This window comes from Cupressus sempervirens, chromosome 8, assembly GCF_028749045.1.
Source record: "Cupressus sempervirens isolate cs-2001-9-10 chromosome 8, ASM2874904v1, whole genome shotgun sequence".
NCBI lineage: Eukaryota > Viridiplantae > Streptophyta > Pinopsida > Cupressales > Cupressaceae > Cupressus > Cupressus sempervirens.
Genome location: NC_143125.1, coordinates 213446922 through 213466798, shown reverse-complemented (window position 1 = coordinate 213466798; position 19877 = coordinate 213446922). Strand labels below are relative to the sequence as shown.

Below are 19877 nucleotides of genomic sequence, written 5' to 3'. Positions count from 1 at the left end.
AATTTTATAATTAGAATAATCAATTATGTGCATCCAAACATCAAATTTTATAATTACAATAATTGTATTTGAACATAAATGAAACCATAATTAGATAATGTACTTATATTGACATCGTTGCAAAATCCAAGATAAATATTTTATTCAATTATTGATCTAGATAAGGAAATATTTTCATAAAGCATTTCAATATTTATTAGTATAAATATTTTAATCTCTTTATCTATAGATTTTATTTTATGTTTTTTAACTATTTACATAGATATTTAAAAATTTAGAATTTATATCTTTATTCTACTTAAAATAAATTAATTTTACAATAAAATAAAATAAAAAATGTAAAATTAGTCGTATTTGGATATTTCAAATATAATATTCCATCGACGATAAAATTAAAACATATTTAACTTGTTAATAGTCTACTAATGCCCATGAATCACATGACTTCAATATAAAGGTTATCATACTATTAAATTTATAGACAAGTGAAATGTTCAGTTATACTAATAACACTTAACAAATCTAAAAGTTTATAGGAACCCACCAAAAATTAATAATTAAAATAATCGATTATGTACATCCAAACATTAAGTTTTATCATTAGAATAATTAAAATAATCAATTATGTGCATCCAAACATCAAATTCTATAATTAGAACGTATAGGTTCTAACTAAAAGGTAATTAGATAATGTACTTATATAGACATCATTGCAAAAATCAAGATAAATATTTGATTCAATTATTGATCTAGATAAGGAAAGATTTTCATAAAACATTCCAATATTAGTATAAATATTTTAGTTTCTTTATCTATAAATTTTATTTTATGTTTTTTAATTTCATGTAAATATTTAAAAATTTGGAATTTATATCTTCATTCTACTTTAACTGAATTAATCACTTTTTGACTACATATATTGAATGTACAAAATATATAGTCTCTAATATGGGCTTGTTTGGTTGTTGGCATAGGAAATTGGGAGTTCGAATTGAAAATGTGTATGAGAATGGGAAATGAAAATTGATATTCCAGCCCTGTTTGGTACACCTAGAATTTGATTGAGAACATTTTAATTCGATGTCTGGTTGTACAAAACTAGAATTGGAATACGGAATAGGAATTTAATTTATTTAAAAAATTAATCACATACATAGGACCATTATACAAAATGCCTAGCACACAAACCAAGTAGCTTAGCTACGGACAGAGCTCATTTGTTTTCTCAACACAAATGTCCTCTTGGAAGGAACACTTTTACCATTGAAATCACTTGAGCGACCATGTTGGTGAGAATGAATACACTAATGCAAGGCTTCTCTGAGATTCGATGCCAGTTGTTTGAAATAGTGGAGAAGTTGAATGCAAGAATTGCACCAAAAATGCCTTTGAGGGAAACCATTACAGCGTACAGTGACCTTGTTTCACTTTCCTACATTGTTAGGCTTCTCACCAGTCAACCTAATTTGAAAGCCATTGCATCCAACGGGTCTGAGATCAACAGTCTTGAGGCACTTCATCGTGTCGACATTGAAAGATCGCTTTAGCTTCAACCAAAAGAGGGGCTCACCATCGTTAATGGGACTTACATTGTTGTGGCCCTTGCTTGTATTGTTTGCTTTGAATACAATTATTATGGTTGTTCTTGTAGAGGTAATGTCTACCATGTTCTATGAAGTTGTGAATTGGAAGGAGTATGTAGATCCCCTAACCTACAAGCTCAAGCACCACCCAGGACAAATGGAAGTTGTTCTAATCATGAAGTATGTCTTGGATGGGAGTTCATACATACAACATGTCATCAAAATGAAGCAGATCTGAAAACACTATCAAATAAGAAAAAGTCAAATTGGGAATAGGAATAATATAGTCTAATAACAAGTTTTTTGAGAGTGGACAGATGCTCATTTTGGGGCAAAAATGGGAATACACATTCATATTTCCCAATTTCAATTTAGCACACCAAACAAAGAATACAAAACAAATTTTAGTATGTAAATAGCATCACTAAATAAACAAGAGTAGTAATAAAACTAAATAAATTTTTTTGAATTAGAAAAAAATCCTAATGCTCCCAAATTTGTCGGATACATCAAGCAACAAGCTTTTTAGAAACTTCCATTTGTAATAACAAAGATTGAAATTTTGAAAATAGTTTGAAATGCCATTAAAGAAAAATATCTCTAAATTTTTGTCTTTACTTGGAAATATGTTGCAATTTAGGTGGCATAGGGTTTGAAACAAAATTCATGCATTGATAAGTAGAAAATATTTCCACAGCAAGTCAAACTGTGATAATGCTATCAAATTTAACTGTGTGATTTTGAGTCAAACTAATTGACCCATTCCACGACATTCAATGAAGTGGGAGTAGGTGGTCGTCCAAGCATTTTTTCTTCATCTTAAAACACATGTAACATAAATAAACTATGTTGGTGAGAGGTAGTAACAAGAATAATTGGGGGACACCTTTGCCATGAATAAAGTAATTCAGAAGAAAAGTGATAAGCATCTACTAGGATTTGTCACGAGTCAATCCAACGAATTGAGATTATGTACTATGGAGAAGAGAAACGTGTTGCAAGCTGAAATTGAGGTTTAGAAGAGAAGAGCGTCACAACGGTGTGACACATACTTTCCAGCAACTAGAAGAAGATTCTCACAAGATTTTAGAATTTTTTATTATTATTAGTCCCTGCCTGCCTATATATATATATATAAAAGAAGGGACTAATAATAAAATGAAACTAAATGATATTCAAACCAAATAATCTTAAGGACCAACCTTAGATTTATACATATGATTGTTCAAGGAGTAATCTAAGTAATAAATGTAGAATATTTTTTCAAATTAACACATGATGTGTAATAAGTAATTTAAACTAAAGAGAAACTCTTAATACAATGTATGTGATGTTTTAAGAAGCTAATTCAAGCACTTATATTATGGTATAAGATAATTTGAATGTTTTTAGTATGGATCATCTTTTAGAAATTCTACAATATAAATATGGTGAAATAAAATAGATTATGAATCAAATATGTCAAGTACCTTTATTTGTTTATTTGATATTCAAAATGATTTTATATAGCTAAAGTTAATTATTAAGGTTATCAAAGAAGATGAACATATGTACTAAATTGTCTTGGATTAGCAAGTAAAATTATTATTTTTTGATTTTTTAATGGTGTAAGACAAATAATTAATGATAACTAACTTTAATTCTAAATTTATATAAATAGTTGTGTATATTCATGAGAAAAAATGATATGTACATGTTCTTAATAAAGTGTTGATGAATAGTCACCAGGAGGATGGAGGACAGTTTAAACATCACATGCTAAGGGTTAATTTCTAAGCTAAAAGTATTAAATAATCAAATTAACTTATTTTTCCAAGCTTAATTTCTTCCTTAATGTATGCTAAGGATATGATGTTTAAGAATGGTAGCTTCATTATGTATCATAGTAGCCATGATTGAGTGAGTTGGTTACGGGAGATGCCGCAAAGCATTTGGCTTTCTTGAGGGAGAACTGCGTACAACATCCATGTGGTGACATGATTTCTGTAGTCTGTAGAATGTAACATGCATTCAATTCAACACCTCTGCCCTCAACAAGTAAACCCCAAATCTCTGTCCGTCCTGTTTTATCAAAACCTTGTATTTCATTGCCAAATTCACTTTCAAAATCAATTGAGTATTCGTCGACATTATTAGAATGTTGATCCAGCCTTTTGACCAGAATTACTCTGTCAGGCAATACATTTCTTAGCAAATTTCAAAGATTTGGCCAGCCATCTTCCTCTTTCAACCCATCCTGAGTTAACCTCTGCCTCTTTGGTGTTGTTAAAGGGACATTTCTCTCAAATACATAGTACAGAAAGGGAGCTTCATGAATGTGTCTCACTATCTCCAGAACAGATGTTGCCATCCATTGATCGAGCTTGTCCACAGTAACAGAAACACCAGTTTGCTCTTCATTATCTTGGCCCTCTACAGGACCCAATTTCATGGTTTCTTCAACAAATCCAACTTTCCCTAAATTATCTGTTTGTGAAACTGGTGAAAGATTCACAGACTTTCCAGTGGATTTCCTTGGCTTAGAACTCATTTCTTCTGTAGCCAATCTGGCATTAATCACATCTTTTCTATGAGAAATTAAAGAAGCCCTCAATTATTTTTGACTTGGTTGCGGCTTCACATTGCCATGAAGAAGAGATCTTTGAACATAAATGCTCCCGCCCATTGGCAATGATTGGGCAGCCATTGTTTTTTTTGTTTAATTAAGTTCACCCTTTCTTTCTTTGGCGAAAAAATATCTCAGATTGAGTTTTGCAGGCTCAAAAAAATGTCCCACCAATTTTTCTCTCTATTGCAGACTTCCAAGCTAAAAAATGATTGACAATGTACCCAAAAATATCGCCATAACCTTCTAAATAAATATGCGGTGTAAAACGACGAGGGAATAAAATAATAAAATTGAAAGAATGACATGTCGGCCTTGGGACGCGAAAAACGTGTTGTACACGAGCCTGTGTGGTACAGAAATTGCTTACGTGGCAACCAAATGGGATAAAGCCCGTGGAAGACGTGGACGTGCTCTGGTCTGCCCTGTGTTTGACATCGATGCGTAATAATAACAATTTATAAACAATTATATCATCTATTTTGTGTAATAGGGGAAAGGACTCCATAGTTGAACAAGGACCAATAGTTGTGAGGGTGGTTAACATCTTATGAGCTAATTTTACTATCAATATAGACCATTGATTGAACAATAAGGTACTGATGTTTCTGATGTTTAAGTTTTTATTTATTAATAAATATTAAAAATTAATTCATTAGAATTTTTTTTTGTATATATCATTGGTTTACTAAAATTGATACTACTTTTAGATAAAGAACATTCATTGTATGTTCCATATAAACTAATATAAAATGTTAGTTTTCATTATTCAAGTTACTCTTTACACAATATAAAGAAACATGTATAAAATATTGTATTTCATATTGTACACTTTTTGAAAAAAGTTTGTCCAAACACATGGACAAGACATCATTTCCTTGCTTTCCAAATAATTACTAATGTACAATTGTTCAACATCCAATGCATGTACAACTATAAATAAATCAACATTTCTTCCAGAACTCATCCCATCTCTAACAAATATCCAACCCAATTGCTGGATTTGGAGTCTTTGATAAGCAACTTAGAGTGTTTGACAAGCAAGTTAAGTGTACCTGCATCATAAACATTGATATGTTTGCATCATAAACATTGATATGTTTGAGCTCCCCCAATCAATCAAAATCAAACAATTAATGCAAAATCAATTCAAAATCTTCTCTTGGAAACCACAATCAATTGTCAACCAATCAAACTACAAACTTTCAAATGCCAAGGATTAACCAATTTGCAAATTCAGAGGAAAAAAAAGGTTGGATTTGAAAGGAAAGCCACAAATGACAGAGAATTGTCAATTTCAAATTCAAAATTGTTGGAGGGGGAAAAAAAAATATTAATACTACATACCGTTAATGAATTCTGTTGAAATGAATATACATTCTATGTGAGCTCAAAGCACTTATAGGGACTACATAGAACATTAGACTTCTTAGTGAGCACTTAGAGGAACTGGATAGAACATCAATTGCTCAGGATATCAAAAGCCTAGTAGACCAAGTATTTTACCACTCTTCTTTTATCATTAATATAATTATACATGTTCTACATATTAGTAAAAGAACTATATCAGCATTCTCTCTATTCTCTATTACAGTCCATCATGTAATATATGATGTTAGTGGGAAATGGTGTTTATTCATACACTAACTATGAATTTGTTTGCCAATTATAGTCCATCATATAATGTATTATGTTAGTGGAAAATGTTGTTTATTTGTAGACTAGCTGATCTTTCAAATCAACAAATAAAGTATGTTGTTATTTGTAGTCTAATACCATACAGTATGAAGTTATTTATGTGCCACATAGTAGATTAACATAATTTTTCATCATATAATGTATGTTGTTAACATCTTATATAATTTTTGTCATGATCCACTACGTAAATCTATGATAGTCCATCATTTAATGTATGTTGTTATTTCTAGACTAACAGTTAATTCATTCCCAAAAATAATAGCATATTATATGATAGAATATAAGAGTTATTTCTGTCATAATCCATTGCATAGTATGAAGTTACTTGTGAAAATTTTATGACAAATATTTCATTTCCATGTAAATATGTTATAGTCCATCATTTAATGTATGTTGTTATTTCTAGACTAATTATGAATTCATTCCCAAAAATAATAGTGTATTATATGATGGAATATAAGAGATATGTCATAATACATTGTGTAGTATGAAATTATTTGTGAAAATATTATGATAGAAATTTCATTTCCATATCAATTTGTTATAGTCCATCATTTAATGCATGTTGCTATTATTTCTAGACTAATTGTGAATTTATTCCCAAATATAATAGCATATTATATGATGGAATATAACAGTTATTTCTGTCATAATCCATTGTGTAGTATGAAGTTATTTGTAAAAATATTATGACAGAAATTTCATTTCTATGAAACTGATTGAACTACAAACCATAATACAGTATGAAGTTATTATTGGGAGAAAACACAACAATTCTAAATAACAACATATTTTTTGATGGAAATGACAAATCTATGAAAATTTTCATTTGTAAGAGAGTGATTGGATAATTGTCTTAAGTTCAAATATGGTGTTATTTCTAAGGGAAACATATCATTTGTGTCAAGATAAATGTTCAGTCATTCTCTTATGAATGCTTTTTCCTATAAAAACTTTCTCACTTTTGTTGCTATAAGATAATCTGTCTATAATGTGTTTTAATACATGACATTTTCTATTTAGGCATTATGACAATGAAGAGGTAAAAGATATGCTTGAGAATTGACACATCGCTATCCACAAGGTGTTAAATTACATATTGTTGACTCTGATGATGAAAACACTTCAACCAAGCCAACTCCTGATAAAAAAAACACAATCTTGTTGTGGATAATACAGATAGGCTAGATGGCGTTGTCACATGCTCTAAATGTCAAAAAAAGAAGAAAAGCTTTCAAGGTAATCAATGGGCAGAAGAGGATATGGAACATGCCATTGAAGATGTTGAAGATAATTGTTTTTCAATAAGAGGAGCAGCAAAAAAGTGAGGAATTCCTATTAGCAGTCTATCTTATTGGCTAGCAAGACTCAACAAAAATCAAGGGACCCCCAACAATTCTGTCCTTGGAAGAAGAGCTAGAAGTTGTTCAGTGGTGTAAAGATTTAGCTTAGCTTGGTCGTGGATTAGAGGTAATTCAACTTAAGTCACATGTGGCTCACATCTGCCAAACAAGGCCACATCCATTCAAAAATGGCTTACCAGGTAGATCATAGTGGGTTGGGTTTCATAAACGCCATCTAGATTTGACAATACAGACTGCAGAGTGTTTAGATAGAGATAGAGCATTCATTCTATGACCAAGTATTGTGGCAAATTTTTATAATAATTTGACAACATTGTAAGATTATAATCATTATGAACCAATACATATATGAAACTGTGATGAAACAGGTGTGCAAGTAGGCAGAAATTGTGGAATGCGAGTGATTGCAAAGTTGGGAAGTAGAAGTGTGCCTCAAATCTTATATAAAAGTAGAGAATAGATCACAGTATTGTGTTGTATCAATGTCATGAGTCAGACCATACTAGGCTACTATCTTTTCAAAGCAAAAAGAAGACTTCAAAATTAAATTGCTAATTATGACGCAGGAGCTTGCATGGCAGCACAACCACATGCTTGGATGACAAAAGAACTTTTCTTAAATTGGCTACATCATTTTGCTAGGTCTATTCTAGGTGGGGCTTCATCGAAAAATAGGCATCTGCTCATTTTTTATGGACATGGAAGCCACGTTGCCTTTGCCACAATTCAAGAGGCAAGATCTCTAGGCATAGATCTTCTTACATTCCTTGCAAACACTAGTCATTGACTACAACCTTTAGATGTAAGTGTATTTTCTCCATTCAAGGCATATTTCAAATCTGAAAGGTCAAAATGGATGGCCAAACATCCACACATAGAAATAAGAAGAATAGAATTGGCTGAACTTGCAAGCAAAGCTTTCAAACTTTCCCTTGTGCCTAACAATATTATAGCTAGCTTCTGAAGGACTGAAATTTGGCCATTGAATAAAGATGCACTTTGTAATGACATGAAGCCAAGTAATGCATTCAATGTTGAAGATGAAAATGATGCTATAGGTATTGAAAGCATTTTAAAGTTGGCTAGTTATTATGATGAAGCCATTGAAATTTGTGTGGCAGAAATGGAAAAACAACAGAAAGATCATGCAAATGAAAATACAAGTTCACAAATAGATGAAAATACAAGTTCACCAGAAAATGAAAATACAAGTTCACCAGCAGAAGAAAATACAAGTTCACCAACAGATGTTACCCAGAGACAATTTGAAGATGACTTGCATGATGAAATGAGTTTACCAACACAGTTTTATCCACCTAATTGGGTTAAGGAAGGAGCAAAGGAATTGGGAGTAGAGATTGAGTTTCAAGATAAAGACATTTCATTATCTATTCCTTCTCCACCTCCAATGTCAAGAGAAGAGGTGGTTCATTATTATGTTGAAACAAGCAATTGAAAGACTTCATATTTGGAATGCAATGAGGGTGAAGATGGTCACATTGAACATAATCTAGATGGTTCAAATCTAGAATGCATTGAAGATGAAGATGGACAAGCTGAACATAATCTAGATGCATTGAAGACATCTATAGATGAAGATGGACAGGCTAAACATAATCTAGATGCACTGAAGACATCTATAGCTTTTGGGACAGAATATGAACAAAGGTTATGTCGTCAGGGATCGTCAAGAAGTTTTTTGAAGCTACCAATTGAAAGGGTTACAAAGAGATTCAAACCATCTGATAATACCACTCTTATATTGGGAAGAAAATCTCAAATACTTACATCTAATGAGTACATAATATTGCAAGAGCAACAAGAAGTGACGAAGGTTGAGCTTATAGAGTTGAAAGAAAGGAAGAAAAAATAGTTGGAGGAAAAGAAAATTCATCAAACTGAGTTGAGAAAAAGGAAAGATCAACAGAAACTTGAAAGGCAAATAATAAAACAAAGGAAGCAAGAAGAAAAGGTACAACAAAAGGAGAGGGAGTTGAAAAAGAAAGAAAAGAAGGATTGTAGAAGAGTGAAGCTAGAAAAAGCTAAAGTCAACAAGGGACTTGCAAATATTGGGGAAGAAAGTTCTTTAGAAACTTCTCTTGAACCAAATGCAAATAGAGAAGGACAACACAGTACTCCAACAACTCGCTTACCTGAGCATCATCATATTTTAAGGGATATGTACAACATTCTATCCCCTAGCTATGTTGCCCTTCACAACATGTATATTTCTTGTACCCAAAGCCCCCCTCATTCTCCAATCAAACAATTCCAAATTGGTAGGTTGTTGGATGAAAATATGTTTGGGAAAATGAATCCCATCACCCCACAGGTTGTTTTAGTTAGTCCAAAAAATCCTATAGTAGATATTATTGAGGAGGAGCCAAAACTCTTCCCTGGCTTCATGGTGAAATAAGGATGTTGCAATGAAGACATATGCTACAATGAAGGCTTGGTTATTTTGAACAGAAAAAAATGCAATAAAGACTTAATCATTCTAATGGCTCAAAGGAATATTTGCACCACTAGTCATTTTGTTATAACCTATAGATTGGTCCTCTATTTTCACAAGCCAATAATTTTGTTGTATCCTATAGATTGGTCCTCTATTTTCACAAGCCAATCATTTTGTTATATCCTATAGATTGGTCCTTATATTATACCTTTTCTTGACAAGTTTGTCATTTTGTAATGTTCTATTGACAATCATTATAATTATAGCAATATATCTATTTTCATAAAGACACAAATGGAAATTTTTCTTTGAATGTTTGCATATATCAATTTGCAGATTATTTTCTATAGACACAATCACATTTATTCACTGAAATCAACAAAATTGTGATATTGCTATCTAGATTTAACTGTGTGATTTTGAGTCAAACTCATTGACTCAAAATCACACAGTTAGATCTTGATAGCAATATCACAATTTGACTTGCTGTGGAAATTGTCTACTACTTATCAATCAACAAAATTAATATTGTAGACTAAAAGACTGTACTCAATAGAAATTATCAAACAAAATCCATTACAAAAAAAAAAAAAGGAAGAAATAAGGATAGATGGGTCATTGCTCAATAAGGTTTTTTTGACCTTACCTACTCAAAATATCTCAAATTTTTCAATGTAATTGTGTCAATAGACACATTTTACAAATAGTTGAAGCCCTCTTTCCGCAACTTGCATATGCATAAAATGTATCAGCAATTCATCTATCAACAATTAATTAAGATGTGAAATGAATGGTGAAAACAATACAAGCTCTTGGCTACAATTAATGTGACAGAATATAAAAAACTCTACAAATCAAAAATCTATTTTACTCCAAATTCTATACCAATCAAACACTTTAGATTCAATGATAGAATTTCATATTGTAATTATCTCGTTGGTGTTGAGCCCTCTTACAGTAAAACAATAATATATTACAATCTATTATAGATTATAATGAAACTTGATCACAATTCTTTTGAAAGAGAATAAAGAATCCATTACAATCATTGATTGTAATGACTCAATCACACATCTTTTAAAAAAAATGAAACTCAACCACAAATCTTTTACAAAGAGAATAAAAATTAATTCCAATCTCAATGACATTCAATCGAAAAAAGGTGTACATTCATATTTTCTACAATACCCAGAAAAACCCGAACACAAATCATAATGAAATCCAATAAAAAAATCAACACAACAAGAAAGAACTCACATCTAAAACTCTGATTTTAAAAACAATCTCTAGAAACCCACATTATGCACATCCACCCAATGTAAAATTGGAGTAGGGGAGTAGTACGAGAAAAACTACTAAACTCAAAATACTTTTAACTTTTTATGAGCTTTACAGGGTGAATAATCAAAATGGATGTAGAGGTTTGTCAACCCATACTTGTTAATTGCAAAAAGATATATGGGGAACAAAGATTTAAAAGGAAATAACAGGAAAGGATAGATCCCTCAACCACAGTTCCATATGATCCCTACCTTCACTTTGAACTCCCTTCACTGCGCTCTGTAACCAGGGTTGTAAAGACAGACAGGACAATGATGGTGAAGAAGCCAGAGTGACGAAACAAGTCTTCACTCGGTACATCTCTATAGTCGTTAGCGGTGAGGAGGACGATGTAGATGATGCAGAGAGGCTTCTGCAGCAGAATGCTTCTAGCTATTATGCTTAGGAAGTGCCTTCTATTGTGCCTCCCCCTCTTAACCTTATCTTTGCAGCTCTCTGCCAGTCTTTAATGACCATTGCCAGTTTTAAAATAGCATCGAACCCTTACGAATCAGCCAGAGTAAAAGCCCCACAAAAAGATATGGGCAAGAACAATATCATTTAGAAAATACATCCAATGATGATAAACTTTTTTTGCACAAATCCTTTATAAACCCTTCAGCAACAGTTTCATGAAGAATTTTTTATAACAGCCGATCAAAAATGGGTAGAAATTGTAACACTGAAAATAAATATACCTCTAAGCATTGGAATCATGGCCTCTTAAGCATGTGAATCGTGGCATCTTCCCTGTGTGTTCACCATTCTTTATATGCTAAGAAGCATCATTGCAAAGCAACAAGCAACAAAAAATCAACTAGGGTATGAACAAGTTAGTATAACAATAGGAAAAAGAATTTAGGTGTAAAAAAAACCAACCAAAAAAGTTTTTAATTTAATTTCTACATTTAGATATATCAATCGTAAGATAATATCTTCCTAATAATTTGAATATTAGTAAATAGAAGTAGAATATGTACGTTTTTATATAAATGTCATAATGTTTAAGTTTTAGATTTTTAGTGTATATTTTATTCATATGTTGTTAAAATTTAATGTGACAATGACTATGATGGGTAGGAGGTTAGAAAATTGACAATTTGAACTCATTCTACTACCATGCATAAAACTAAAATCAAATTAAATTATGACAAGGCGAAACATTAGTTATAAGCACTTGACTAGTCGAAGAAGGTGTCATTAAAAAATTGGCCATTTTTATGATCATTATGATCAACTTTAATGAGCATGAAGTTAGGGTGCACGACTATTGGGTCGTCTCCCCTATCATGTTATACCCATTACACATTTTTTATTTTAATACATACAACAATGTAGAACAAAAGATTCTAAGTGTGGGATAAATCTTTCTAAGGAGTTTTGAGAATTGTGTCATTTGTTGTCTAGTAATTAAGGGGCTCTTAATATGTTGCATCTCAATTTTAACTTTATTGAATAATATATATATCAAATATCTTCTTATATGTGTTGCTTGTGTTTGTGTTGATTATTTAGTTGTTTGGTTTGTTGGAGGTCTTTGTTTACTTGTCATGTTTGATAATATTGTTTTTTTCCCCCTTCGATGTCACCTTTCTTGAAATTCATTTAATGTGCCTTTATGAATACTTTTATAATGAGTTTGGACATTTCCCACATATTTACCTTAATTATTACTAAAGTATTGATAACATGACATAGAAGTATTATTTTCTCGCACTATTAGAAGAGTAAGTTGTACTTCAATACTAAGATATTTATTCAAATTAAAATCTCTAGAATCCTAAGATGCAGTATTATTTATCTCCCTAACACTTACTTATGCCTTCCCCTTACTTCGAAGTTTCCTCCCCTAAACTTCTAAAGTAGCATAATCAGAATATTTCATAAGAAGTTTGTCAGCTAGAAAGGGAAACCCTTAAGCCTTGGAGGTAAAATTCAATTGCTAAAGCCCTACCTTAAGAGTACCCATGTTTTCTTCCTTTTTCTTATCCCAGCCTTGATTATTAATTATATTGAGAAGATATAGAGGATTTTTTTTTTGACCAGGACTGAGGAATTTTCTTTGTATAGATTTGATCAAATGGGAAAGAGTGTGCTCTCCCAAGTTTGTTGGGGTCTAGATTTAAGAAATATTAGATTGTTGAACAGAGCCTTGGTTTCTAAAGTGGGTTGGCACCTTCTTAAGGGCAAGAAGGACTGGACTAAATGCTAAAAGTTAAATACTTTCACTATTGAGATACTGAACTTACTTCTTATAATTACAACAAAAAAGTTGGCCAAAAATTGAAGGATTTTTTTTATCTAAGGAAAGAGGTGATTGATAAGGCAATATTGTGTCCAAAATGGGGTTTTCCAGATGATGTTGTCTCTCATCATTTGAATGGATTTTCACTTATATTGAACTCATTCGGATGTGCATTATCTTAATGCCCTAATCATGTTGTTCCAAGCTAAGTTGAATGAAAGGCCTTTATTTGTCAACTAAAAGGAATAAACAAATTAATGTGAAAATATTAGAGTAGGGTAATTTGGTTAGCTCAAGTGAGACACTAAGCCCTTGTCTTATTTACATGAATACATTTGTTTGCTTTTGTTTTCCTCATGGTAGCAATTTCTGTAAGGAACGTTTAGTATGGTGGACCTCAAAATGAAAGAATAAATCCATAGGAAAGTATATAGTAGATTGATTATATTTAGTAAGATCTGATAAGACATGGGTTTAAATTTGTCTCTCTTAATATTTATTTTTCTTAGACTGCAAAATTATTTGGGGCAATTGTATATTATTTACATATTTTCTATTAATGCAATCCATTTAGAAAAGGTTTAGATCTTTTCAGTAGTGTATATGTTCTTATTTTCCAAACGCATGATAGATGGTGAATTTAACTTGCTAAAATTTTCAATTTTACATGAACAATGTTGTGATTCTTTTGTTCCATATATGGATATTACTTAAAGGCCTTCTTAGTTTTCTAACTTCTATTACGCTTGGTAGTTCCAATACCTTCTTAAGGAACCTATTAAATTTGATGTGAAGTATCAAGTAGTATACTCTGAATAACAATATTTTTGGAAATTTTGTAGATTCATTATGTCATGAGATGTTTTATGAGCACTATTGATAATCAGATGTTGCTTTCTTTTTATCTAGGCTAGTGCACAATTGTTTCTTGTTTTATGTTTCCTTGTCACAACCATTGGTTAGAAACATCATAGTTCCTTGAACTATGTAATGTCTCCACTAATAGTGTTAGTTAGGTATAACTAGTAATTGTAAAAAAAATGTTAAAATCACAATAATAATAAAACTAACTATATTATTCTACCCTCTAAGGTAACCCCAATCTTAAGGACATCTCTAGATCAGGCTTCTTAGCTCATAGCTACCTTGCTATCATCCTGAGAGCACACCCTTTAAGATTCTTCTTGGACAAGCATCCTCTATCCAAGGCCAACGACATATGCATATGTTTGACAACATCAGAATATTCTAGCACATCAATTATCATCCATGGCGGATAATGAAGATCTTAATATCTCCATGCTCCATGCTTCGATATCGATTCTCGGCCATGGAGGACAATGTAGATATTAATATCTCACATGCTCTATGCTTTGAGTTCACATTGATTCTCGGCCATGGCAAACAATGGAGATCTTAATATCTCACATGCTCCATGGTTCAAGTCTCATTAAGATCCATGGTGTTAACCCCATCAGATAACACAATATTATCCACAAGTATGGTTCATTAATATAAATAAATTCATAAACATAATCAAACAAATATAATTCATAAACATACCTTTCTTACCTTCTTCTTTTCCAATAGTCACACTCTTTCATAATAGAAATCCTTTGAAAAGTCACAACCCTTTCTAATTATAATACTTTCAAAAATTCACAACACTCCATAACAAAAATCCTTTGTAAAAGTCCCACTACTTTATAATCACAATATTTTTTGAAGATTCACCACTATTCATAATTATGACCCTTTTGAAGGTTCACATCCTTTCAATATCATTGACACCTTTTTATAAATTCACCTCCTTATTTTCTTCATATCACTTCCATTTTTTCTTTTTGAACTCCTCTCTTCTCCTCCTTTTTTTGTCCTCTCTAAAATAAACTCTCCTCCCTTTAATATTTTAATTTTAAGGAGTCATGTCTATTTGTTAAACATCTTTTGACTTTTCATTACATTTAGTTAACTTGTATTATTCTATGTTACCTTATTTATTTACTCACTCATTTGTGTTTATTATTATTTATTATTAAATTCTATTTAGAAAATTAACATACTTTCTACAATATTGTGTTCATCAATACAACTCGCAAAAAGAGCCTCCATTATAGTTAGTTGACTTGGCAAAGAGGATCTAACCAATTCCACCACTCTTGAGATCTTCCCAGGAGAGGCAATCCCTTGGCTGAGACTGCCAGCTTTTGTGGGGTTAGGTCCTTAAGATTGAGCTGCCTCCACACTCCCTACCAAATCTTGACAATTGGGGACATTTGATATTTCCCCTTCTGTTTCTAGGCCTATACTTGCTATCCCTGATAAGAGATCCCCTTGGGAGATTTCCCCCATAGGATATGATTTCAACTTGTTACCTAAATCCTCTAATTTAGAATCTAAACACTGCTTCTCAACCACAAGCTTTTGTGATTTGTCTACCTTAGTTTCAGTACCAATGGACTCTACCCCTACGACCCCAACAATAGCCAAAGTTTGGGCAGCCAACATACCCTCATGTTGCTTCTTTGAAGCATCTTCGTGGTTTTTTTTTCCATCTATCTCCAAAATTTCTCTCCCTCTTTAGAGCTATTGATTTTGTCCTTTCTAATTCCCTTGGCCTTACTTTTATTCTGAAGCTATTTCCTAGCTTTTTCCTCCTTAAGCCTAGGGAAAAGCTTAGCAACATGGCCCACCTTCTTACAATGAAAGAAAGCAAAGGGGACACTTTCAAAATCCAAATTCTAAATATCAATACTCAGCTTAGAGTGGAGATACACAACCTCCAGCATATTGCTACCCTTACTAACCCCTATGCATATCCTAGCATATGTTGACGAGCTCCTTGACATGATAGAGTCTATGGATAGGAGCTCCCCAATGATTTAGCTATGCCATAAAAAACATCCTTATATAAAAACTCCATTGGAAGTTCAGCAAGATGAACCCAAATAGGAGCTTGAACAAAGAAAGAGTCATTGAGATCTAACTTTGAAGTCCATTTCTGCAAGGCTAGAGTCAATCGTCCAAAGGACTAGGACCTAGTACACCAAATCCTATTGAGATCCTTGATGTAAGAGAACTCAAAGGAGAGGAAACCCTTAGCCATATATGCTATCTCCACATGCCCTTTCAAGTCCCATTTCTTTCTTACATAGGTCCTCACAATGTCAATATTCAGCCTTAGGTCTATGAACTTCCCAACCAGAGAGGATGTCATAGAAGAAATTTTATGATCTACAAGTTCATGAGGGATTTCAATAACATACTTCCCATTTTTTTTTGTCGAAGATATCTTTTACCTCTAGGAAGGAATACTTGTCTATGGGCTTGATACCAAAGAGAGAAGACCATCATTTGTTCAAACACGCATCTAGGACATTCTGAGTTGATTGTGAACCTAGCATAGTCTAACCATATTTCAAAACCTCCTTCTCGAGGACTTGCCTTGATTCCCAAGTGCCCTCATTCCCAAAGTGAACTTTATTCCCCTAGTCATCCTCCTCTAGGAAGGCACTTGAACCCTTCTCCATTTTAGATAGAACCACCCAAAGAAGAATTCAAATTTCCAATCTCACCTATTCTCACTCCTACTCTCGCTCCCTCATTGCGTGCCATAATTTTTTTGCATTAACATGACTTCTAGGTTAGGTTATGGAATTAAAAGTGATATCACATATCAATGCTTGCACAACAAGGCCTTGCGACAAACCTATTTCTCTAGAAGAAATTTTTATCTAGTCCATGTGTCATAACCTGAACTCCAATAAATGTACTATGATCTCCCATTAAATTATTTATGTACTGTTACTAAATTATCAAATAAGAAAATCCTCTGACATTGTCACCAAACTAGAATAGCTATTCAATTAAGCTTCATGCTATAGATATACAAAACATGATTATTTACCCAGTGCTACCTAAGACCTAGTTGTAAACGTTAATGTAATCAGTTATTACTCAATGTTAAATCAACCAACTTAAATGATCACTTTCAATTTAATGATTGAAATATGTATCACCCTAATGGTCATAACTATTACTCAAAGACCTGAGTAGTTGTATATTGAACACCAAACTATTCGATAACCTAGTTGCAACATGCACATGTCAATATGTGATTCCTTAAGTTTCGGTTGTAGTTGTGTTTTTGCCCTATAATTTTGGGCATGGCAGGTATATTTTAATATCTATTGATGATTTTTCAAGGAAAGTTTCGGTTTACTTCTTTAAAAAATGATGAAGTGTTTAAGAAATTTGAAATATTTAAAGATCTTGTGGAAAATGAAAGTGGGAATAAGATCAAGTGAATTATAACTAATAATGGTGGAGAATATGTTAACAATAAGTTCAAATCATTTTGTGACTATCATGGGATCAAGAGAGAAATGACTATTAAATATACTCCTCAACAAAATGGTATTGCTGAAAGAAAGAATGGGACTTTTGCAGAAATGGCACATTGTATGGTACATCTAAAAATATTATTTTATTTCTATGGATCTGTTAATATTGTATCTCATGTTCTAAATAGATCGCCCACAAGTATTTTGGAAAATATTACTCTTGAAAATTCTTGGAGTGGGAGAAAACCCAATGTTAAGTATTTTAGAGTGTTTCTATGTGAAGCATATGCTCATGTACTAGATGAGATTAGATAAAATAAATTTAATAAGAAAAGTATCAAGTGCATCTTTTTAGGGTATGATGACCAAAGGAAAGGATATAAGTTGTATGTGTGGAATATGTGCTTAGTAATAGGGATGTGTGTTGGAAGCATAAATGTCGATGATATTCCTATGGGGGATTATTGTTGAGACATGATTGGATAATTATTATTATGATATGTTACATTCATGAATGTGTTTGTCATTGATGTCAACATAGCAGTTTTCTGTGGTATCTAATAGAAGAACAATGGTAAAGATCAAGGTTGTACGGATAGATTGTTGAGTATTTTCACTAGTGAGGTTAAAGGGAGATATTACTAAGTGTCTATCATATGCAACTAACCTCAAGATCAAAAGATATTAAGTTTGGAAGAAGTTATGCAATTTTTGGTGAAGATTGTTCTAAGATAGAGTTTATAGAAGCATGTTCTAGTAAACATTTTATATCTCTTAGGAGAGTTGTTATTTTAAGAGGAAAGGTTAAAGGTGTGTAGAAGACATATTGGAGATGACTTGGCTAAGCCTTCTCATCATAATATTACATGTACGAAAAGTTATTCAAGTTACAAGGTGACAAATTGATGTTATCACTAAGTAAAACGTGTTCTTAATGAGGTCCTATAATAATTAATTGGGAAGGTGTAATAACCAACTCAAGAGAATTGTTTTATGGATTTAGTGTAAAGGAAGGACATTTTCCTTTGTTATGCATGGATGATTGCATAAAGTATGAAGAGCAAAAAAGAGGAGAAAAGAGATGAGCACTGAGTAATTGCAAAGCTAAGAAGAGCAAAGCAAAGTTGGAGAAAACTTTGTTATCAATGTTTTATTTTGAGATCTAAGGTTTGATATTTGGATCTAAGGTTTGTGACCTAGTCTACAACATCTAACGGTGATTGGTTCAGTTGACAAGATAGAGGAAAAAGGTTAAAGCATAGTACAAACAATTATTCTTCAAGGAATAGTTGATAGATCATTTAGACAATGAAGTTTAGTGGTCTTGCCCTAGAAGTTGTTCGGATAGTGGGTCTTTCTACCTTCTACAACTCCTAAAAAGGTTGGCACAACTCCTAACAAGGTTGGAATCTTCTAACAAGGATTCAAATTCTCCTAACAAGGACTCTTATGTACTAAATGTGTTTATAGACTCCTAATAGGGTCCATCCTCTAACAAGGAATATATATATATATATATATATATATATATTAATATATCATTGTAGGCATCATTCCCACTAGGGTTTTCCCTCTGATCGAGGGTTTCCCTAGTTAACAAATCTGATGTAATTATGTATGTGCATCTTATTATGATTGTTGTTTACTTTGATTGAATGGTTAAGATTAAATAAGGTTGATAAATGTCTTAGTTGGATAATTGGTTCACCCCCCCTCCCCAATTATCTTAGTAGACTATTATTTCTAACAATTGGTATCAAATCATTAGATCCTTGAAGATAAACTTTAACAACTTTGGGAGTCCATGGAAAACATATTCAGAAAGGATAGTCTAAAATTTTATGGAACAAATTATGATAGCTAGAAGGAAAAGATGAAGACACATCTTTTGTGTATGGGTTCAGGATATTGGATCTTGACAAAATTAGAAAAGATAGTTATTGTTGAAAGTGCACTGGAAACTTGTACCGAGGATGAGAGAGAACTTTTCATGTATAACATGAGAGCTAGAGAAGCACTATTCTTTGCACTTCCTAAAGCAGAGTACAATTAGGTAAAAACACTTGATACTTCTCATAAGATTTGGAAAGCTTTGGAAAATAGTTTTGCTACAAAACTAGATTTGTGCATTTCAAGATGCTAAAATGATGGAAGATGAATCTATAAGAACATATGTAGGCAGAATATCAGAAATTGCTGCAGGTTTCATATCTCAAGTAGAAACTAGGGAAGATGATGAAGATCTGGAAGATATTGAAGAGTTT

The 19877-nt window shown here is 32.2% G+C and overlaps 1 protein-coding gene across 1 annotated transcript; it reads right to left on the bottom strand.

Moving 5' to 3' along the window:
* Nucleotides 1-3456: 3456 nt before the first annotated feature.
* LOC149542261 (uncharacterized) lies at nt 3457-4626 on the bottom strand. The gene is made up of 3 exons (XM_089795709.1): nt 4559-4626; nt 3830-4129; nt 3457-3751 (listed from the first exon to the last, which is right to left on the bottom strand). Exons 1-3 carry the CDS (start codon nt 4624-4626, stop codon nt 3457-3459), a joined length of 663 nt encoding a protein of 220 aa, XP_089651835.1.
* Nucleotides 4627-19877: the final 15251 nt, after the last annotated feature.